The sequence below is a fragment of the Tachypleus tridentatus genome, chromosome 12 (assembly GCF_004210375.1).
Source record: "Tachypleus tridentatus isolate NWPU-2018 chromosome 12, ASM421037v1, whole genome shotgun sequence".
NCBI lineage: Eukaryota > Metazoa > Arthropoda > Merostomata > Xiphosura > Limulidae > Tachypleus > Tachypleus tridentatus.
Window position 1 is genome coordinate 103,877,253 of NC_134836.1, and position 20,829 is coordinate 103,898,081.

General features: G+C 35.5%; 1 protein-coding gene across 1 annotated transcript in view; it reads left to right on the forward strand.

The window, feature by feature from the left end:
• The window catches only part of LOC143234203 (putative citrate synthase 2, mitochondrial), a 50,518-nt gene that overhangs the window by 4,907 nt on the left and 24,782 nt on the right, over positions 1–20,829 (forward strand). The window contains exon 2 of the mRNA XM_076471373.1: positions 15,887–15,937. Within this exon, the coding sequence (XP_076327488.1) occupies positions 15,887–15,937 (51 nt within the window). The remainder of the gene's footprint in view (positions 1–15,886; positions 15,938–20,829) is intronic.

The window sequence follows — 20,829 nt, forward strand, 5'->3', positions numbered from 1 at the left end:
TGTGGACATTGTGTCTGACACTTGTGTTCGGGTATAGTGCTCACAAAACCCTGGCATCACTACAGTGCCCTAAAGGCATTGCAGTGCATTCCCTTGTAGGGCTCCATGGTGGGTGGGGTCAGTTGGGCACTGAAATATTTTCTATTATGGATACTCCTAAAACAAAAAAAAATAACACAACTTGAAACCATTGAGAAAAACCCGACTACTGGAAAACGACCACACATTGATCAATCTATACAGCCTAACTCACCACTTGAATCTGTCCCATGATTCTTAATTTTGTATTCCTTAAGTGACAAACCTCTAGGGCAGATGTCTCCATTTTTTATTTAGAAGGGCTTGCTGGCTTTCTTAAATTGTAAAAAAGCTGTTTTTGGGAGATATCTTAGTGGAAACATCATCACAGCATTCCAAACTCCTCCTGACATCAAAGGCCTTGGGAGACATACCCATTGAGGTTACTCCTCATTCTACTTTGAATACTTCCAGAGTAGTTATAGTTGAAAGAGATTTAAGGACTGTCCCCAAATCAGAGATCCTTGCAGGTCTCACCAGCCAAGGTGTCACAGCAGTATGCCGAATCTTCACTTGGAAAGATGGAACTCTGGAACCAACAAATGTTCTAATACTAACATTTACAGTACCACGTACTCCCACCACAATAAAAGCAGGATATCTGAATTGTAAGGTGCAACCTTATATTCCAAATCCTATACGATGTTTCCATAGTCAATGATTTGGTCATTCAAAACCATCTTGCCGTGGTTCCTTGACCTGTGCTCATTGTGGTGGTAAAGACCATTATGCTACTGAATGCTAACTTGAAATACATTGTATCAACTGTAATGGTACGCATCCTTCTTATTTTACCTCTTGCCCTAAATGGGTAGAAGAAAAAAGAAGTATAACATCTCAAGACAGTTAACAATCTCACTTAGAACTTTATGCTGCTGTAACCTGTTATACTACTACAGTAGGAGTCCAAACAGACCTTACCCTATCCCCTACACAATCTTCACCAGCATATCTTAATGGAACACTTCCCAAAATCAACACAGTTCACGAATCAGTGTCTCCTTCCATCTCTGTCCTGACCACACCTTCCAGTCATTGCCGAACTTCACCTTCTTCAACTCATGATTTTTCCATGGGGTCTTCCTCTTTTGATACCCCAAAAATTAAACAAACCACTTGTCTGCACTCTCAATCATTAGTACGTGTACCAATACATTCAGATCCGACCATTCAAGCTAGAGCAGGATCCATAGAGAGTGATAGACCCACATCCAATAAAGGAAAAATGCAGTTGTAAGCAGAAGGACTCTTTACCATCTTCTCCTCTGAAATAATTACACATAGCCACACTAATCCAATGGAACTGTCGAGGTTTCCAATCAAATGTGCCTGACATCAAAGATCTGATTGACTTTTATCATCCCATATGTCTTTTTGCAGGAAACATTTCTACAGCCAACAAATACAGTTACTATCCAACACTATTCATTATACCGGAATGACAGGCTATGTGTAGGATGGGGACATGGGGGAGTTGCATTGCTGGTTGATCAGCATATGCCCACCCAGTCTCTGTCATTGACCACACCCTTGGAGGCTGTAGCCATCCGCATCTCCTTGGGTTGTGCCATCACAATTTGCTCTCTATACCTTACGCTTGATATGCATTATAATCAATCAGACCTCAATATCCTCATTGAGCAACTGCCATTCCCCTTTTTAATCTTGGGAGATTTCAGTGAGCATAATCCTCTCTGGGGTGGCTCCCATATTGATATGAAAGGGAGTGCAATAGAGCATACGCTCCTGAACCACAACCTGGATCTTACACACATTTTCATGCACCCAGTCAGTCATTTACAACTATAGATCTTACTGTCTGTTCCCCTTTGCTACTCACTCGCTTTTCCTGGGAGGTTGACATTAATCCACGAGGTAGTGATCATTTTCCCATCATATTGCAAGAGATTGGTTGTAATCAATTCCACCTGACCCATGTACCTCGGTGGAAATTGGTCCAGGCCAATTGACCTTCTTTCACTACACTCTCAGAACTTGATCCTGCCATCTTATGTAAACCATCCATAGATGATTGTATAGCAGCAATAACCAACAATATTACACAAGCTGCTACTCGCAGCATCCCTAAAATCTTGACATGTTCCTCACGGCATCCCCACCCTTGGTGGAATTATGCCTGTTCTACAACACGAAAAACTCAAACATGCCTGGGATAAATTTCGAAGATATTCCACACTTACAAACAGCATTGCATTTCAGCAAGCCCGTGCACACACTCGACAAGTTAGACGTCAAAGCCAGAAGGAATCTTGGATTAAATACACCTACAGCATTTCTTCAACCACCAGCACAAAAGTTATATAGGACAAGATTTGGTGGGTGAGTGGAAGATATACTTCTACCCCCTCTCTATCTTAATATCTGATGGCTACGAAGTTGCAGATGCACAGAGCATTACCAATACTCTTGGGGCCTTCTTCTCTCATGTATCTAGCTCTTTGAACTTATTCCCTTCCTTTTTAGCCATTAAAATACAGGTAGAGCATCTGCCTCTTTCCTTTTCAACTGCCCCTCGGTGTGGATTCCTGTACGTGGTGAGGGGACCTCCCAGGGAAGGTTCTGTTCTGTCTGGTTACCTTTTCTGGTATCTAAACATCCACCCACGTGTTTGCCGTGCGTGGCGACCCATGAAGGGGAGGAGAGGATTCTGGTGGTTGAGGGGTCCAACCCTAACACACCACTTTGGCCTTGAATACCTGTAGACGGGCGGCCTTTGGGTGGCCCCACTTCGGCTGGTCCAGTTGGGCTAGAGTCAACCAAGTACCAGTGTTGGAAGTTCTCAACGGGTGTTGTGGACATTGTACCTGATGCTGGTGTTTGGGTATAGTGCTCACGAAACCCTGGCGTTGCTGCATTGTCCTTGCATGACTTTGTAGTGCATCCCTTTGTAGGGTTCCATGGTGGGTGGGGTCAGTGGGTACCGAAATTTTTTCTTTTTCCTATGGATCCTCCAAAAAATTTGCTGCACCATCTATCTCCTGCTTCTCTTGATGTCCTTCTGATTGTCTTCAACCAGATCTGGCAGGAGAATGCCAACATATACCCTCGTTTTAACATTTTTTGCCTGATGCCTTGCAGAGTTTGGCCAGGCTATTATTTTACCTTTCTCTAAGCTAGGTAAACTGCAAGATCCCAAGATTCCTTCAAACTACCGTCCAATTGCTTTCCACAACTACAGTGGGAGTGCAGAGCTGTCTCTGTAAGACCTTACTGGAAAGGTTCCCCAGCCACTTCACCTATGGTTGGAATGCTCGTCTTGATCCTTGTTTCCTTGGTTCCTTGAATCAACTTTCACTGCTCTCGCAGAACAGATCCTGCCATCGTAAATCAGCCATCAATAGACAACTGTGTAGCAGCAGTAACTGTGTAGCTGCTCAACCTGCTGGTCAGGAGGTGACGCATCGCTGACACTCCTTTTGCCAGGTATCTACCCAGTGTGCACCATCTATCTCCTGGATGTCCTTCTGGTTTCCTGGGAAAGATCCCAAGATTCCTTCAAACTACCGTCCAATTGCTTTGTGAGCTGTCTCTGTAAGACCTCAGAAAGGATGGTTAATGCTCGTCTTGATTGGACTCGCTCACCCAGTGTGGGTTCCGTCGACAGCACTCCACCACAGACCACCTAATTCATCTTGAAACATCTATCAGAGAAGCCTTTCTCAACCGCCAACATCTTGTATCAATATTCTTTGACATAGAGAAAGCTTACGACACAACATGGAGGTATGGCGTTTTGCGAGACCTCCATACATATGGGTTACATGGCCATCTACCCATGTTTATTAAACAATTTTTAATGGACAGGAGATTCCAAGTTCATGTGGGTTCGACACTTTCCCGTTCTTTTGTACAGGAACTTGGAGTCCCTCAAGGCTGTGTATTGAGTGTTACACTCTTCAGTATAAAGATAAATGCCATCACTGAACAACTCCCTCTCACTGTTGCAAATGGGCTGTATGTTGACGACTTTCACATCTCGTGTCAGTCGTCAAACATGAGATATATTGGCGGCAACTACAAACTGCCCTCAATCGTGTACGGAAGTGGACTCTGACGAACGGCTTTAATTTCTCTCTCTCTAAAACCATATGCATGCACTTTTGCCGTCAACAGGGTATTCACCCTGATCCTGAACTTCATATTGGTGAAGTTTTGCTGCCAGTGGTCCCGGAGACCAAGTTCTTGGGGCTTATCTTTGATCGTAAACTGACCTTTATACCACACTTAAAGCAGCTTTGGGTCAAATGCACAAGAGCACTGAACATCCTCCGTGTCCTCTCTTCTACCAGTTGGGGGGCAGATCGCTGTTCAATGTTAGAGGTATATCGTGCTCTTATTCGATCGAAACTCGACTATGGATCAATGGTCTATGGCTCTGCCAGACCCTTGGCCTTAAAGATGCTGGCCCCATTCATCACCAAGGACTTCGACTCTGCACTGGGGCTTTTCGTACCTATCCAGTTCAAAGTATGTACATTGAATCTCATGAACATTCTCTACACCTTCGCCGTTTGCAACTATCTTTACAATATACTTCAAAACTTCTTTCCTTACCAAAACATCCCACCAGGGAATGTGTTTTCCTTCCTCGGTGGGCAGTGCTTTTTCAGAACAGACAATCTGTCATTGCTCCGTTTGGCCTTCGCATCCGGGCGCAATTGGATGACTTGGGTCTGTCCTTGGATAACATTGCAGATTCCACAGGTCAGCCCATCCCACCATGGCTTATTACAGCCCCCAAATGTGACTTTTCTTTCAGTCACCTAAAAAAGGCAGATACTCCAGATTGGAAGTACCGTATTTTATTCAATGAATATCTTTCAAACAATCATTCAGTTCCCATTTATACAGATGGTTCCAAATCAGGTAATTCAGTGGGCTCTGCTATGGTTTGCTGTGGTTCAGTAGTTGCGCACAGAATCCCCTCTACAGCTTCTGTGTTCACTGCTGAACTGTATGTCATATCTCTTGCCCTAGATCATATTGCAGCTGAGCAGTACTCCAACTGCACTATTTATAATGATTCACTTAGTTCTATACTTGCCTTGGAATCGCTAAATGTTGGCTCACATCCTATTCTCGCTGATATTCAAAACTGACTGACCCATTTCTCATCAACAGCTACTTCAATCCAGTTTTTCTGGATTCCAGGCCATGTTGGTATTCGCGGGAACGAGCTTGTAGACATGGCAGCTAAATCTGTCTGCTCCAGCACCATCACCCCTATGCCTATTCCGTACATGGACTATGGTCTTGTCTTCAAGGCTCAGCTCCGTGCCAGCTGGCAGTCCACTTGGAGTGAGCAACGGGACAACAAACTTTTTCAAATCAAACCATATATTGGACTTTGGCCATCTAGCTTCCGTAAAGTTCGGAAGGAGGAAGTTATTCTCACTAGGCTATGCATTGGTCACAGTTTTTTAACTCATCATTTTCTTTTATCTGGAACTGATGCACCAATGTGTAGTTTGTGTAACACTCAAATCACTATCACCACATTTTACTTTCTTGCTATCGTTACAATTCTCAACGACAGCAATATTTTAGAAATATTTTTTCCCAGGGTCAATCTGTAACATTGGACAGTGTTATTGGTAATGGTGACTCTGTCCACCTTGATAACATTTTTAATTTTTTAATGGCCATTAATCTTTTTAATCTCATTTAAGTGTTGTATATTTATTCATTACACCTTTTCAATTGTGGTTCCTTTTTTACAGTTTTAATCTCTCTCATTCAATTTGACATTGGACAATGGCCAGAACATTAAATAACTCGACACCAGGACTGGAAAGGCCAACTTCAGGTGACTAACGATACTGTTTGAACTATCCGTTTGAACTACTCGTTAGTCGCCCTGGCGAGTTGTTAATATACTTTTGCTGCATATCATTTCACACTTTTACTACTATACCTTTTAGTACTGGCCATATTGACTCATAACCCAGAACCAGGACTGGAAAGACCAACTTCAGGTGACTGACGGTGGTTTTTATACTTACCTGTTTGTCTTCCTGGCGGGTTATGATCATTACCATTCTGCTACAGGTAGTCCTTTACAACTTTGTTGACTGGATGTCAACATTAGTTTTGGCGCCATTTTCTGTTTTAATTGCCGTTTTGCTTTTATCTTCAATTACTTTTACAAATTTTAATCCATTTACTTGACTTTTATCTTTTTACTGAACATTTGGTTACTCATTATTACAATTTTGCTATGTGTCTTTTAAAACTCCTGTTCTTTTACATTTTGATAATAGCTGCTATGACACATAACCCGGAACCAGGACTGGAAAGACCAACTTCAGGTGACTGACGGTGGTTTTTATACTTACCTGTTTGTCTTCCTGGCGGGTTATGATCATTACCATTCTGCTACAGGTAGTCCTTTACAACTTTGTTGACTGGATGTCAACATTAGTTTTGACGCCATTTTCTGTTTTAATTGCCGTTTTGCTTTTATCTTCAATTACTTTTACAAATTTTAATCCATTTACTTGACTTTTATCTTTTTACTGGACATTTGGCTACTCATTATTGCGATTTTGCTATGTGTCTTTTAAAACTTCTATTATTTTACATTTTGATACTGGCTGCTATGACACATAACCCGGAACCAGGACTGGAAAGACCAACTTCGGGTGACTGACGGTGGTTCTTGAACTTACCTGTTAGTCTTCCTGGCGGGTTATGATCATTACCATTTTGCTAGAGTAAATACTTTACAACTTCTTATACTCCGTTTTCTCTCTCAACATTGTAGACTAGGTGTCAACATTGGTTTTATACTTTTTTGTTTTACCTTCATTTCCATTTATGTCTTTTACTACATTTACTTTATTTTTACATTTTTACCGGATGTTTGGTGCAGATAGCCTCGCTGCTTTGTGCCATAAAACACTAAATCAATCAATCAATCAACCTTTTCAACTGACCATTCCTATGACTGCAATTGCCCTCTTACACTGATGGAACTCAAACTTGCAATTTATCGGTCTAGCATTACATCAGTCAGACCTGATAATATACATTATGAGGTGTTATGCCACCATTCCCAGAATTCTCCTACTATTCTCCTATCTGTCTTTAATCAGATATGGTAGGAAAATTTCTATCCTGATGCTTGGCGACAAGCTATCATACTCCTTATTCTGAAACCCGGAAAGGATCCAGTGATTCCTTTGAATTACTGCCCAATTGCTTTGACAAGTTGTTTCAGTAAGGTCTTAGATAGGATAATCAATGCTCGCCTTGTTTGGTTTCTTGAATCAAACAACCTCCTCTCACCTACTCAGTGTGTGTTCCAAAGACAACGCTCTATGATAGACAACTTAATTCTCCTTGAAACATCAATCAGAGAAGCCTTTTTAAGGCAACAACATCTTGTTACTGTTTTTTTGATTTACAAAAAGCTTTCAATACAATGTGGAGATGTGGTATCTTACGAGACCTTCTCTCATATTGATTGCGTGGCAACTTGCCACTTTTCATCGTGTAATTCTTAAAGAAATGCCAATTTCAAGTCTGTGTGGGCTTAACACCTTCTAATTTTTTCCCTCAGGAACTTGGAGTCCCTCAGGGCTGTATACTGAGTGTCACACTTTTCATTATAACGATTAAAGCCATCAGTGAACAGCTACCTCCTACAGTTGCAAATGGTCTTTTTGTTGATGACTTTCACATCTCATGTCAGTCGTCAAACATGAGGTTTATTGAACAGCAGCTACAAACTGCAATCAATCAGATACTGAAGTGGACCACAGCAAAAAGTTTTAAACTTTCACTCTCTAAAACCGTTTGTATGCATTTCTGCCACAAACAGGGAATCCACCTAGATCCAGAACTCCGTTGTGATGATGTGCTTCCTGTCGTCCCTGAGGCACATTTCTTAGGTCTTATATTTGATTCTAAGTTAAATTTTATATCGCATATCAAGCAACTTCATATCAAATGTCTAAAACCATTGAATATTCTCCGTATCCTCTCTTCTACTTCTTGGGGAGCAGATCGATACTCCATGCTCAAAATTTATCGTGCCCTCGTCCGATTCAAACTTTACTATGGGTCTGTGGTTTATGGTTCTGCCATGTTGGATCCAGTCCATCACCAGGGTCTTCGGCTTTGCATTGGAGCTTTTCATACCTCTCCCGTGCCAAGTCTGTATGTGGAATCTCATGAACCCTCTCTATATATTTGCAACTGTCTCTAGTGTATGCTTCCAAACTTCAATCTTTACCACAACATCCTACCTGGAGTTGTGTTTTCCAACCACAATGGACCACACTTTTTAATAACAGAAATCTGCCATTGTTCCTTTTAGTCTCTGTATCCAGGCACAATTATAAAAATTGGATTTATCCTTGAATAACATTGCAGTTTCTTCAAATTAGCCTCTTCTACCATGTCAAATTACTGTCCCCAATTGTAACCTATCTTTGAGCCATCTGAGGAAAGCAGATACACCTGATTGGAAATATTGCTCTTTTTTTGCTGAACATCTTTCATATGATCCATCCATTCCTATATATACAGATGGTTCCAAATCAGGTGACTCAGTGGGCTCTGCCATGGTTTGTGACAGTTCGATTGTGGCACACAGACTATCCCTACAGTTTGTTTTCACTGCCAAATTGTATGCCATCTTTTGTCCTAAATAGTACTGAAATAAAGCAATATATAAAATGTACAATATACATGGACTTACTCAGCTGTCTATTGGCCCTGGAATCATTCCATGATAGTCACCACCCTCTTCTCATCAATATTGAAAACAAACTGGCCCATCTTTCTCTCTCATCTGTCTCCGTCCAATTCTTTTGGATTCCAGGCCATGTTGGTATTTGTGGGAATGAGCTGGCTGACAGAGCAGCAAAGTCTATCTGTTCTGGATCTATCATCCCAGTACCCATCCCATACATGGACTATGGTCCAGTTATCAAATCCAGACTGTACACCAGATGACAGGCAACCTGGAATGAGCAACACAATAACAAGCTTTTTCAAATCAAACTTTCTCTAGGTCTTTGGCCCTCTTGCTTCTGTAAGGATCAAAGAGAGGTGATTATTTTGGCAAGGCTACTCATTGGTCACAGTTTTTTAACCCACCACTTCCTTTTATCTGGTACTGCTACACCAATGTGTGGTCTATGTGAGACAGATCAAAATCATCCATATTTTATTATCATACCATTGTTGCAACCTAGAATGACAACACTATTTTAAAGATATTTGTAAGGCAGGTTTGCCCTTGACTTTGGCCCATGTTATAGGTGACACTCCATCTCACTCATGTTTTTACATTTTTAAGAGTCAGTGGTCTTTCACACTTAATTTAAGGTTTTTTTATCAGACTATATAGTGTTTTAGCATGATTTCTTTTACACATTTCAATTTTTCTTTTGACTTGAACCCAAGACTGGAGAGGCCAAGTGACTGACTGCAAATTTGATCTTGATGCTTCAGTCTTCCTGGCATGTCTTAATTTTACACATTTTAGTTTTTATTTTTCTTTTGAACTGAACCCAGGACTGGAAAGGCCAACTTCAGGTGACTGACAGGAAGGGTGTACTTCTTGCTTCAGTCTTCCTGGCAGTTCCAAATTTTATATATTTTACTTTTTACCTTAATTGCCCTATACCTATACTGTACCACATCTTGTCTGGCACAGATAGCCTCGTAGCTTTGTGCCAATAAACATTGAATACCTATCTACCTACTTCTAGTAATAGTAACTAAAATGTGTTCCTTCATTTGAACCACACCATTTAGTTGAGAGGTTTGATATTACACAAATGAGATTTTTGGGACAAAGAATCAAATTTTTTCTAAACTCTTAATCATAACAGGAAACCACTTTACACTTAGACCAGTAACAAAACACTATTTTTACAAGCAAATCTTTTGTATAAATATATCATTAAAAACTTTTTGTATACAAAATACTTGTAATTTTACTAAAGTCTACTGAATGTTGTGAAGATATACATGTATCAAAAGTTATAGTACATATACTTAACATGTGCAAATGTGTAGAACAACTTGTGTTATACCAAGCCTGTAGGGAAAGGGTTAACAAAGTCATAACAAACAAATCTGGATTTAGGTTTCTGAAGTTTAACCAGTTACTTCTAGTAGCTAAAATCACATGTTCATTTATTTTAACCACACCATGTACTAGAAGGTTATCCTACACAATGTTTCAAATAGCTGCAATTTTGTTGATGGTAGGAAATTCAATTCAACTTTTGAGGTACTTATAGCCATATCTATTTTGTGTGAAAATAAATGATTATTTCTCTTTATAATTCATTCTTAAGGCCATTATTGGAATACTGTGTATAGTATTGGTGTCATTATTTAAGAAGAGGTGATATTCTGTAAGGACTTAGGGGAAAGCTACTAGAATGAATTCAGGTATAAATGGAATACCTCATAGGAACAGGTTAAAATCTTGTAATTTTTCTTGGGAAAATAAGATTAGAGGTGACCTTATTTAAGCTTACAAGATTATTCAAAGGATTGATTGAATAAAGGCACATTTCTTTGTGCTGTGTGATGAAGACAACAGGATGAGAGGATGTAAGTTTAATATTTGGAAAAGGCAAGTTAAGCTCCATTTAAGACATGTATTTTCCTAACAGGATGATTGGCTCATGGAAGTTTACCAGCAGTAGTGAAGGCCACCACTTTCAGAGGAAAATTGATTTCCTTAGAAATAAAGGGTGGGCATGAATTTTTACTTTTCTCAAGGATGGATGTCCAAGGAAACACTTGTAGGGCAAAATGGTCCCTTGTTATCCATACATTGTGTTATTTATTAATTACTAACCTGGCAGTTGCTCTGTTAAAATAATTCACTAGTGTTAAACATATATCATGTTTTTTTTATTATAGCTGTGGTTTTGTCATCAACATATTTTTCCCCAGTAATATTTTAAGTTATTTCTAATTATTCCTACAATATGAACAAGAGAAAACTATCACCGATTTTTTGGTATTACTCTTGTTACTGAAATTTAGGTTATTCATACATTATTGTAAGAGCAGATAATTAATTCTGCAGCATTTTCAGAATGACTTTTGCACAAACTTATAAGCAGTAGTGTCTAGATGCTAGTCAATTTTTCTATGGAGAAGTAAGTATCTATCAAATATATTTTAAGATTATGTGTAAGCAGATTTATTATGTTTTTGTCTTTGCATTTCTTATGACTCCTGAGGTCTATACATTTTTCAACATTTTCACACTTTACTTCATTATGACTAAAGGTACTCTGACAAAGCAATGTCACCACCATTGTACATCTTGTGGTTGGTTCTGTCCTGTGTTATTTATCTCAAACACAGTTTGCAACCTCCTGCTTTTATATATACATGGCTTCTGATGCATCTTCTGGGTCTTTGGACAACTTTGAAGAGCTTTCCCCACAGCCTTCCTTTTCTTCTGGTTTCAACCAAGTCGTGCAGTGTTTTGAATAGGGAATACATTCGTTTGTTCTGCATTTTGATAATTACATGGATGACTTGTTCCTTCTAGTCCCTTCTTGGGAAGTATTCTCTTCTGCAAGCTTTCTTCTTGAGTCTGTTTGGTTTGGCTCATCAGAGTTTTTAAATGAGCTTTGACTCCCAGCCATTGTGAGGTTAGTTTGGGGGTCTATTAATATCCTTAGCAGATGGTCTAAGTTGTTTTCTTTACATCTGAGATATGAAGAGTATGGGTTACAAGACTTTAATATCTTTTTTCCCTACATGAGAGGTTCCAGTCTCTTGGGGCCTCTCTTGAGTCCCCTATTCCTCAGAACATTCCTATTTGCATCCTCTTCTGTTGCCTCTAGCATATCAATAGAACGTGGTTTGTGATTCACTGACTACTGAGCATCCATATTTTCTCACCTTGTCCATATTTGTACCTGTTAATAAATATCTTTGTTGGGGTTGACTGTAGTTTGGAGAGAATTCCCTGCTTGAGATGGATTTAGTCTCTCACTGAGTCTATTTCTGTTTTTCCCCTCCTCTCTTGTGTTTTCCCTTTATGTTGATATAATCTCCTAGGGAGCTCACCTGTTTTCATTTATTTCTTCATATCAGTTCTTCCACCATCTTCTCAGTGTGCAGTAAAGAGATGACTAGCACAGTCTGGAATTAACATTTTTCTTTGATTGAAATTGAATTTCTTACAGATGCTTGCCTCTCCACATAACCACCCTGTGTTTTGTGTGAGTAAAGAGATGACTAGCACAGTCTGGAATTAACATTTTTCTTTGATTGAAATTGAATTTCTTACAGATGCTTGCCTCTCCACATAACCACCCTGTGTATTGTGTGAGTAAAGAGATGACTAGCACAGTCTGGAATTAACATTTTTCTTTGATTGAAATTGAATTTCTTACAGATGCTTGTCTCTCCACATAACCACCCACCCTACCTCTTCACTTTCAATGTATGTTTTTATGAAAGTTTTTTGGTTTACACAAAGTACTCAAGGGGTGTATTGTGCTAGGTGAATGTGTGAAATTCATGTTAGAAGAGTGTGGTGTAGTTGTTACTGCATCATAGGCCAGCACAGTTCATGTAATTATATATAGGAATGACAGCCTTTACAAAGGCTTGGAAAATGGGCAGAAACTTTGTCAGTAGTCCTAAGGTGCTAACAATTTGTTTTGTGGAAAGGTATTCCAAGTACATTTTAGGTGAGGAGAATGTTAACTTTGAGAATAGTCCTGCTTCTGGTTTTGTTATCACAGACATAATCTAGCCAGAAAACAAACTTCCTGTTCATTGCAAATGTTGGATTTTTTAATGATAAAGGCTGCTAAACATACCAACAAGTCAAACCTATGGAAGTAAAATTAAAACTTTGTAAGTTATAGAAGAGATTGCCCTAAATGTATACCTGTTAAAAGGATTATTTGGTGATGGTAAATAATATTAGAACTTTTAAAACATTAGATTATGTTTACAGTGTGAGATACATGGAAGTTCTTTTTTTGTGGTTGTTTGTAATGGAAAATATAGTTAAGGATGAATTGGCAAATATGATATTCTGGCAATATTATCATCAATACTTCACTTATTTTGTGCTTTGGCTTTGTATGTTTATGAATAGTTTGTTGTAACTATCCTCTTGACTATTTTTCTACGTAGTTTTATTTGTTTATTCAAAATAAATTTATTATAATTTTAACTATTAGTTTTCTATATTAGAAATGAGAAACAAGGTTTTTTTTCAGCTAAGGTTTCTGTATTTTCTTTTAACTTGAAAGATTTTAAGTCAGACCAAGAAACTACATAATTGATTGTGTAACAGAAGTTTTATGAAATGACTCTGAAATGTTTGAGGCTATGTTTTTGTACCATGCTAAAAATCATATTGTATTTTTGTGCATTGCAGAAAGCATAAACTAAATTACTGCAAGAAATTCCTTTAAAAAAGAAAGTATTAGCTAATCAGTGTACATTAAAACATGATTGATACATACGGTATTAGAAATAATGCACATTAGTCAATTATATTTTTCATATATGTTACACATTCTTAATCATTGTATTGTAATTCAATGTTAATACTAACAATTTTAAAAGAAACTTGTAGTAAAATACAGCTTTAAATGCAATTATCTGAATAATACTTGAAAAATTGACTTATTTTAAACAATGTATATATGTGTGTGTGTGTATGTGTACATATGTCTATAAAATGAGGATTAAGAATATTTTAGTAAAGAATCCATTGTCAACCATAGCTGTCCCATTAACGCTTGTTAGTAGTAACTCCCAAATATGTTGGAGATACCCCTTGTACCAGACAAAATCCAAACTGTTAAACTAGCCATGAAGCACAAAAAATGAATTTAGGGTACAAAGTTGAGTGCTTACACCCACAGCTTCTCAACTTCTACAGCCTACCTTTTCTAGAGGTTGTTAGTGACTTTTAAGTTGGGAAATTTATAATTTTATTTATTATGGTGGGAACTTCTATTTTATTTCTCTTATAAGGGTGGACATTGGGAGATATATGGAGTAGAAATGTTAGGGTTGTTTGATTTCTACTCTTAAGAATTTTTAAGAGTAACTGGCTGTAGACAGTAAAACATAGAGTTGAGCACCTAATTTCATACCCTTAATTGATTTTTCATGCTTGATGGCTAGTTTAATATTAGCCTTTGGATTTTGTCTTGTAGATGAGATATACCCTCAATGCATTTGTGAGCTTTTACCACAGGCAGTATATATGTTGTAACTTTAAAGTGACAACTTGGACTGACAATGGGTTATTTACTAAAAGAACTTCTTTTTACTTATATTAAGTTCATTATTGTTTTATAGTGATAATTTTAATCACCTATTAACATTGAGCTAAGGTTTAGAGGTATGTTTTTTTATGCTACACTTCAACTGTTCAGAGTTTGTAAGAATTTGGATGGTTTTCTACCAATAGAATGAATGTTTGAGTAAGAAAGCATATTATAATGATATAATAGTAGGCAGGCAAACAATGGTATAAAAGCATAAGGAAGAATTTTATTGATTGTGGAATATATTACGTTTCAACAGACCAATGTTTTGACACAACATATGTTTTGGTATCAATAATATTCTTTGTGTATAAATCATTGTTTATCTATCTATTATAAAAGAATGAGTGATGTGAAAGAAAAAACAGCTACTTGTTTAAATGAAGAAGGTATAGTGGCAAAAGTTTATATACCAAACATTAAACAGTATGAATTTCACACCACTGCTTCAATAAATAAATGCACTTTCTTTTATGGTCTTAAAGCTCAGCAATGTGTATAAAAATTTCCAAACATTATGCATTCTAGTGTCAAATTTTGGCAATAACAATAATTCATACATGTAATACCATTTCACCATGGTTGTTTCTAGATATTAGATATTTTCATTTACTTATTTCTAATAGCATGTACTCCCAAAGTTAAGAATATATTATTTTCCCATATTGTGTTTAATACCATATGCTCCCAAAGTTAAATCTATTAATTTTCAACATTTTATTATGACTTAATATTCAAATGAATTTGTCAATCCTAGCTATATGAAAAAAAATAACTATTCTAGAATTTAGTTTGTATAATGTTTGTATCAGTTGTTATTTGAGGCTGCAACTGAAGGTTTTTAGTTTGGAACTTTAAAAAGGATGTTTAAGTAATTTCATATTCTAAAATTTTTTGTCATGAATGATTATTACTGTTAAAATCTCCATGTAATATTGAAAATGGGAATAATTAATGAAGTTGAGATGCATTTGTAAATGTAATTTAAACTACATTTTATATCTAAACATCTCTAAATGCTGAATTGAGATTAGTATTAAATCACATTTGAAATTGGACATTACTGTTTGAAGTAATGTCAAACAAAACAAATTAAGTAGTCATAGTTGTCTTGGCTGACATTCTTAAAAGAACTATCTTAGCTCAATAGCATTACTAAAATATGATGAACAGTTGTATGTTTGTAGCCTTAAGTAGGTTTGGTTTTTGCTATACTCTGTGCTAGAAACATAATGTCTCAGGTGAAGGTAAAATTGGGTTTATTTTTATAATGAATAAGTTGTTATATGACAGATAAAACTTATATACAACTCTAAAAAAAAAAGTTGCAACTCTCAAATACTAGGACCATGTTAAGGGTTTAGTTCACTGCATGATTTAACTTTCCAAAGTTTATACTATTAAGATCATATTCCATTTTTGACTTTAAAAAATGTTTAGTATTTGTAGGTTAGAACACAAGTTTTATGGTTTCTTATTTTATTGTCCCACAGAAAACTATTCCAGCATTATCTGTTGTTTCAAGAAATTCCTCCGATGCAAGCGTAAGTACATGTTCTGAAGAGTAATACTGGTATGAACATTTTAAACGTTTTCTTTCACAATGTTTCTTTTATTTCTTCAACAAATGTAATTGTATTTTGTACTTCTCATTCTAGGTTTGATCTTATCAAATTGCTAAATTTCTGTTAGGTTAGTGTAGTGTAACTAGTCAGTGTTGAAAGAAAAACATTTATTGATTTTCCTTGGAACATAGGAAAGAACAATATATGCAAGACCCATAAAATGGGTTTGCACTACATGAAAATTAATTTCTTAGCACTTTATATTAATCTTGAGAATAACTTCATGTTACAAGTTCTGAGTGATTTAAGTACTGAAGTTAATGAATTCAAGGAAACAATCCAATCCATCTGTTGAAAATAAGATGATCAAAATATCAAACTTTAAAAGAAAGCATAAGGAGGTAAAGGTTCAGACCAGTATGATAAGAATAATTGTTAAAATCTAAGGTATGGATATTATTGATAATGAACAAGTGAAAAATGCATATATGGCTTATGGTAAGTAAAGAGAAATAATTATTATTGAAAGATTTAACATAGGGTCTTTCCCTCAAACATAGATGTCATGGTAGCAGAGATGAGATGTAAAAAAATCCAGTATTTACTTTTTTTGGTTGAACTTGTACAGTGTGTGGTCTATAGTGAGGTATGAGAATTACAATTTACAGTTAACTAAGAACAAAAATCAAGTCAGAAATGCCAAAAAGTTGTGATAAAATGTATACATCATTTAAAATGTAATCAGAATAAGTAAATATTTAGAAAATTAGAGCATTTGGAAGGGGTCACATGTACAAATTTATGGAGTGTAAGTTCTTTATTAGGAAAATTCAAGAAAACAAAAACTATTGGATATAAATATTGTATTAATGTATATAACTAGATTAAATGAAAATGAAAGTATTTATGGTAAGACAAACTAAGGTTGTAGAATCCTGATTTTATTTTTCTTTGATTAATAGATGACTTCAAAGTTAGTGGAGTATTTAGATGATAAAATTGAACATTGTGATTTTTATTAAATATACTGTAATGTTGGAAGTTAAACACCAGAAAGCATTGATAGCCACTTTAAATTATTTTTTTTAAGTAGTATATCATAGCCTGAGTCTTGGTTTGTAAACGTCTATACTCAGTCGAGAGTACCAAGAACTTTTGTTTACTATTAGGTAATGAAGTAACAGCAGAAGAGTGGGATAATTTAGGTTTGAGAGATTTTTTTTTGTAGTAATATAACAAAAAAAAATAAATTTAAAACTATTTTCATCTTTAGTTCCCAATCTTACTAAATAGAAATATCTATTTAGTAAGATTGGGAACTAAAATAGTAAGTATTAAGCTTTAAATTTAGGTTTTTGTTGTGTAATGTAGTATAATGTTACATAAGGCTTTGTATGTATAATGGTTCTTTAGGCTTAGTTATTAATTTGCAGTGAGATGTAAGACATACATTGCTTTGTTTAATAAATGCAATCTTAAAACTTAGGTAATTGTTAAATTTAGGCTTTACAGTTTTAACAGCAAACTACTGGTATTTAATCAGTGTATCAAGTGTTTATTTTAATTCTGCAAATAATACTATGGTAAAAACTAGCTTGAGGGTAAAACATTTAATGTTTGTTAGGTGCAGTGAATTGGTTGCTTTTCAAGAACCTTGGACTTCTATGTACCTTTTATGGAAGCCAGTGGTGAAGATATTCAATTTGTATGTAGAGTTTGTAAGTTGGAGGAAAAATAGAAGGTTATCTGAACTAAAGTTAAGGAAGTATAAACTGTGAGAAATGACAACAGGATTTCAAGAAGAGCTTAAGCTTTTACATGCAACAGAAGCATCAGCTGAGATTAACAATGAAATTAAGTTAAAATGGGTAGTATTGTGGTTAAAAGTAGTGAAATTAATTGTAAAGATCCTATTCTTTTAACCCTTTTACAATAAGTCACTGGTGAAAGGCCATGTCATCGTGTTTGTTTAGTACTAATTAGAAATTCAAATTACTAACATTATGAAGTTAGAATATAAAATAAGATCCTCGTATAGTTTTACTTTGCCAAGATATGGTTTATGTACTGAATCAAACACTGACCCCATTCACCTCTTTTCATTTTTGAAAACAGGTCCTTATATATGCTTCAATATTGGATTGAAAGAATGTGGCAGACCTTTCACAGATTAAAATGACTGTGAACACCTCTCTGGAAACACTGGAAGCTGTTGATTTGTTATTTACACTTTCTTGTATTTAGTCTAATCAAAGTTTCATTTTTTTATAAATCTAAATAAATCTTAGTTATTAAGCTTAATAAATTATAGTAGAATTCTTTAGTATCATTGTAGTTATCTAAACGTTTTGGTTATTCAGTTTTATGTACAACACTTAAATGTTATTTAAAATCCTCCATGTGCAAAATTTTAAAAGGTTAGGCAACCTTTTAACTTTTATGTTCAACAGCAACTGAGTACAAAGGTCATTGTGAAAAGAGAATTTTGTTTTATTTCTTGATATATTGTTCTATATTTTAAGAAAAACAAGTTTAATTTATTTCTAAATAGCAATTTATATACACATATATAATGCATAATAACTGAAATGATTTACAGAATACTAGTCCACTAAAACAGATCTAAGACATGGAAGACTAAAGGTCAGTTTTGTTTTACTGGGCATGAACACAAGTGCACATGCACCACATCAGTGCAAGTTATGTAATGTTAGCTAGGCACAACTAGGTCAATATAATAAAAACATATGTAAATACATAGCTTTATGAGACTTAAGCTTCTTAGACTAAATACTCAATTTCATGTTACAGTATGTGGTCTTTCTAGCATGAAAAAAAAGTATAATTTATATTTATTTCATAATTTTCTTATAATGGCTACGAGGTTAGTCAGGTGACAGACCTCCACATATTTAGAGTATAGAAAATAGTAAGATATAAAATCTTACTGAAATCAAATGTTTGAAATGTATTTAGGATGTTTTATAGATTATACAAATAACACTTGAGATTTTGGGGATGAAGAATTGTTTCTAATCATAACATGAAATCACTTTGCTTTTAGACTACTATCAAAACTTACCATTTTCACAGGCAAATCTTAAGTGAAAATATTTCATTTAAAAATCTAATCTTTTGAATACCAAATACTTGTAATATTTAATAAGTCTTATCAAAATTTATGAAGATACACAAAATATACTGTGTCAAAAGTTATAATGCAGACACTTAACCTGTGATACTACATGCAGATAAAATAATCTGTGGGGTAAATGGGGATAAAAGAGATCATGCTAACTATGGGCATGGTTGGAAGACATAACTGCAAGAGATATGATGGAGACTGGCCACAGTGTAGTATTTGTTATGCACATAGGGGATAACAATGTAGGGAAGAAGAAATCAGAGGAGCTAACTAATAAGTACAAATAGTCGATAAAGGTCATAAATTGTGTCAGGAATACTGTCAATAATTAATTGTGGAGATGAAATTCTGAGTACATCACTAAGGCCAAATGCAGTGCTAAAATTAATAGGTAAGGATAAGCAGATTAGCTGGTTGGATTTGATCATTTCAGTGGAGTGAAGGAACTTTTTTGGAATGTATGGTTTACACTTAAGTGGGAAAGGGCCTGGCATATTTGCAAAGGGTATTAACTTAGCTGTAAGGGAAGTTTTACACTTAGGACAAGATAGTAGTGATGGCAAAGAAACTAAATAAAACAAAATTGAGATAGAGGAAAGTTTAGCATAGGAAACCAAAAGTAGTTATAAGAATAAGATTAATTGTTACTGTTATAATGCTAGAAGTACAAGAAATATAATAGATAACTTTAGGGCACTGGTGGGAAAATAAGGTTTTGATGTTATGGGAATAACTGAAAAATGGTTATATAAAGATGATATTGATGAAAAATTTCTTTTGGAATGCATGGTCACAGGCTATTTAGTAGTAAAGAGAGGGAGATGTGTGACTATATACGTAAAGTGTGAATTACATTATGTTGAAGTTGAGAATATTAAAGATAATAGCACAGATTAAATCCATTTGAGTTTTTGTTTGTGGATATCAAGAGTAAAGGCTTAGTAAGAATTTGTTACAGATCACTAGGTGAAACTGATGAAATTAGTGAGAAACTTCAGAGTGGGATTAATATTTCAAACATACTGATTGGGAAATGGGAGAGTCAAACTATGAAAGAGCAAAATTTTTGGAAACTGTTAAAGATAGAATTCTTAACCAATATTTCGAGGAACCTACTATAAATATTGCTATGTTAGAATTATTAGTAACTTCTAATATAGAAATGGTTGAGAGGGTGGAAACGAGAATACCTAAGTACAAACAATCACTGCTGTATCAGGTTTGATGAGGTTGACTCACAAAGGTAATAAGAGATAAAATTTAAGAAAAGCATCACAAATTTAAGACATTTAAATTGACGGGTATTATAGGAAATTTAGAAGATCAAGAAAGTTGTTGAAACAGTAAATTAGGACATCCAAAAGGACGTATGAAGAAAAGTTGGCTAACAACAAAACTGACATAAGGATTTTTCAAAGTACTTTATGTATAAACAAAATATTAGAATAGGGATAGAACCCTCAGGGATGATAAAGGACAACTTGTATTTGTTTATGAAATGGCTAGGTTATTAAATTCTGCTTTATTTTCAGTTTTTACCAATAAGACTTAAGTGTACTTCATAATGAGCAATTGATAGATGAAAACAAAGTTTAGCAAGACAGTTGCATAAATTCTGATATTGTTATAGTGAAATTGAGAAGTTTAAAGAACAATAAGGCTTCTGGGCCATATAGTTTCTCAAGGGTTTTAAAAGAGGTCAAATACTGGATATGTGAGCAACTTT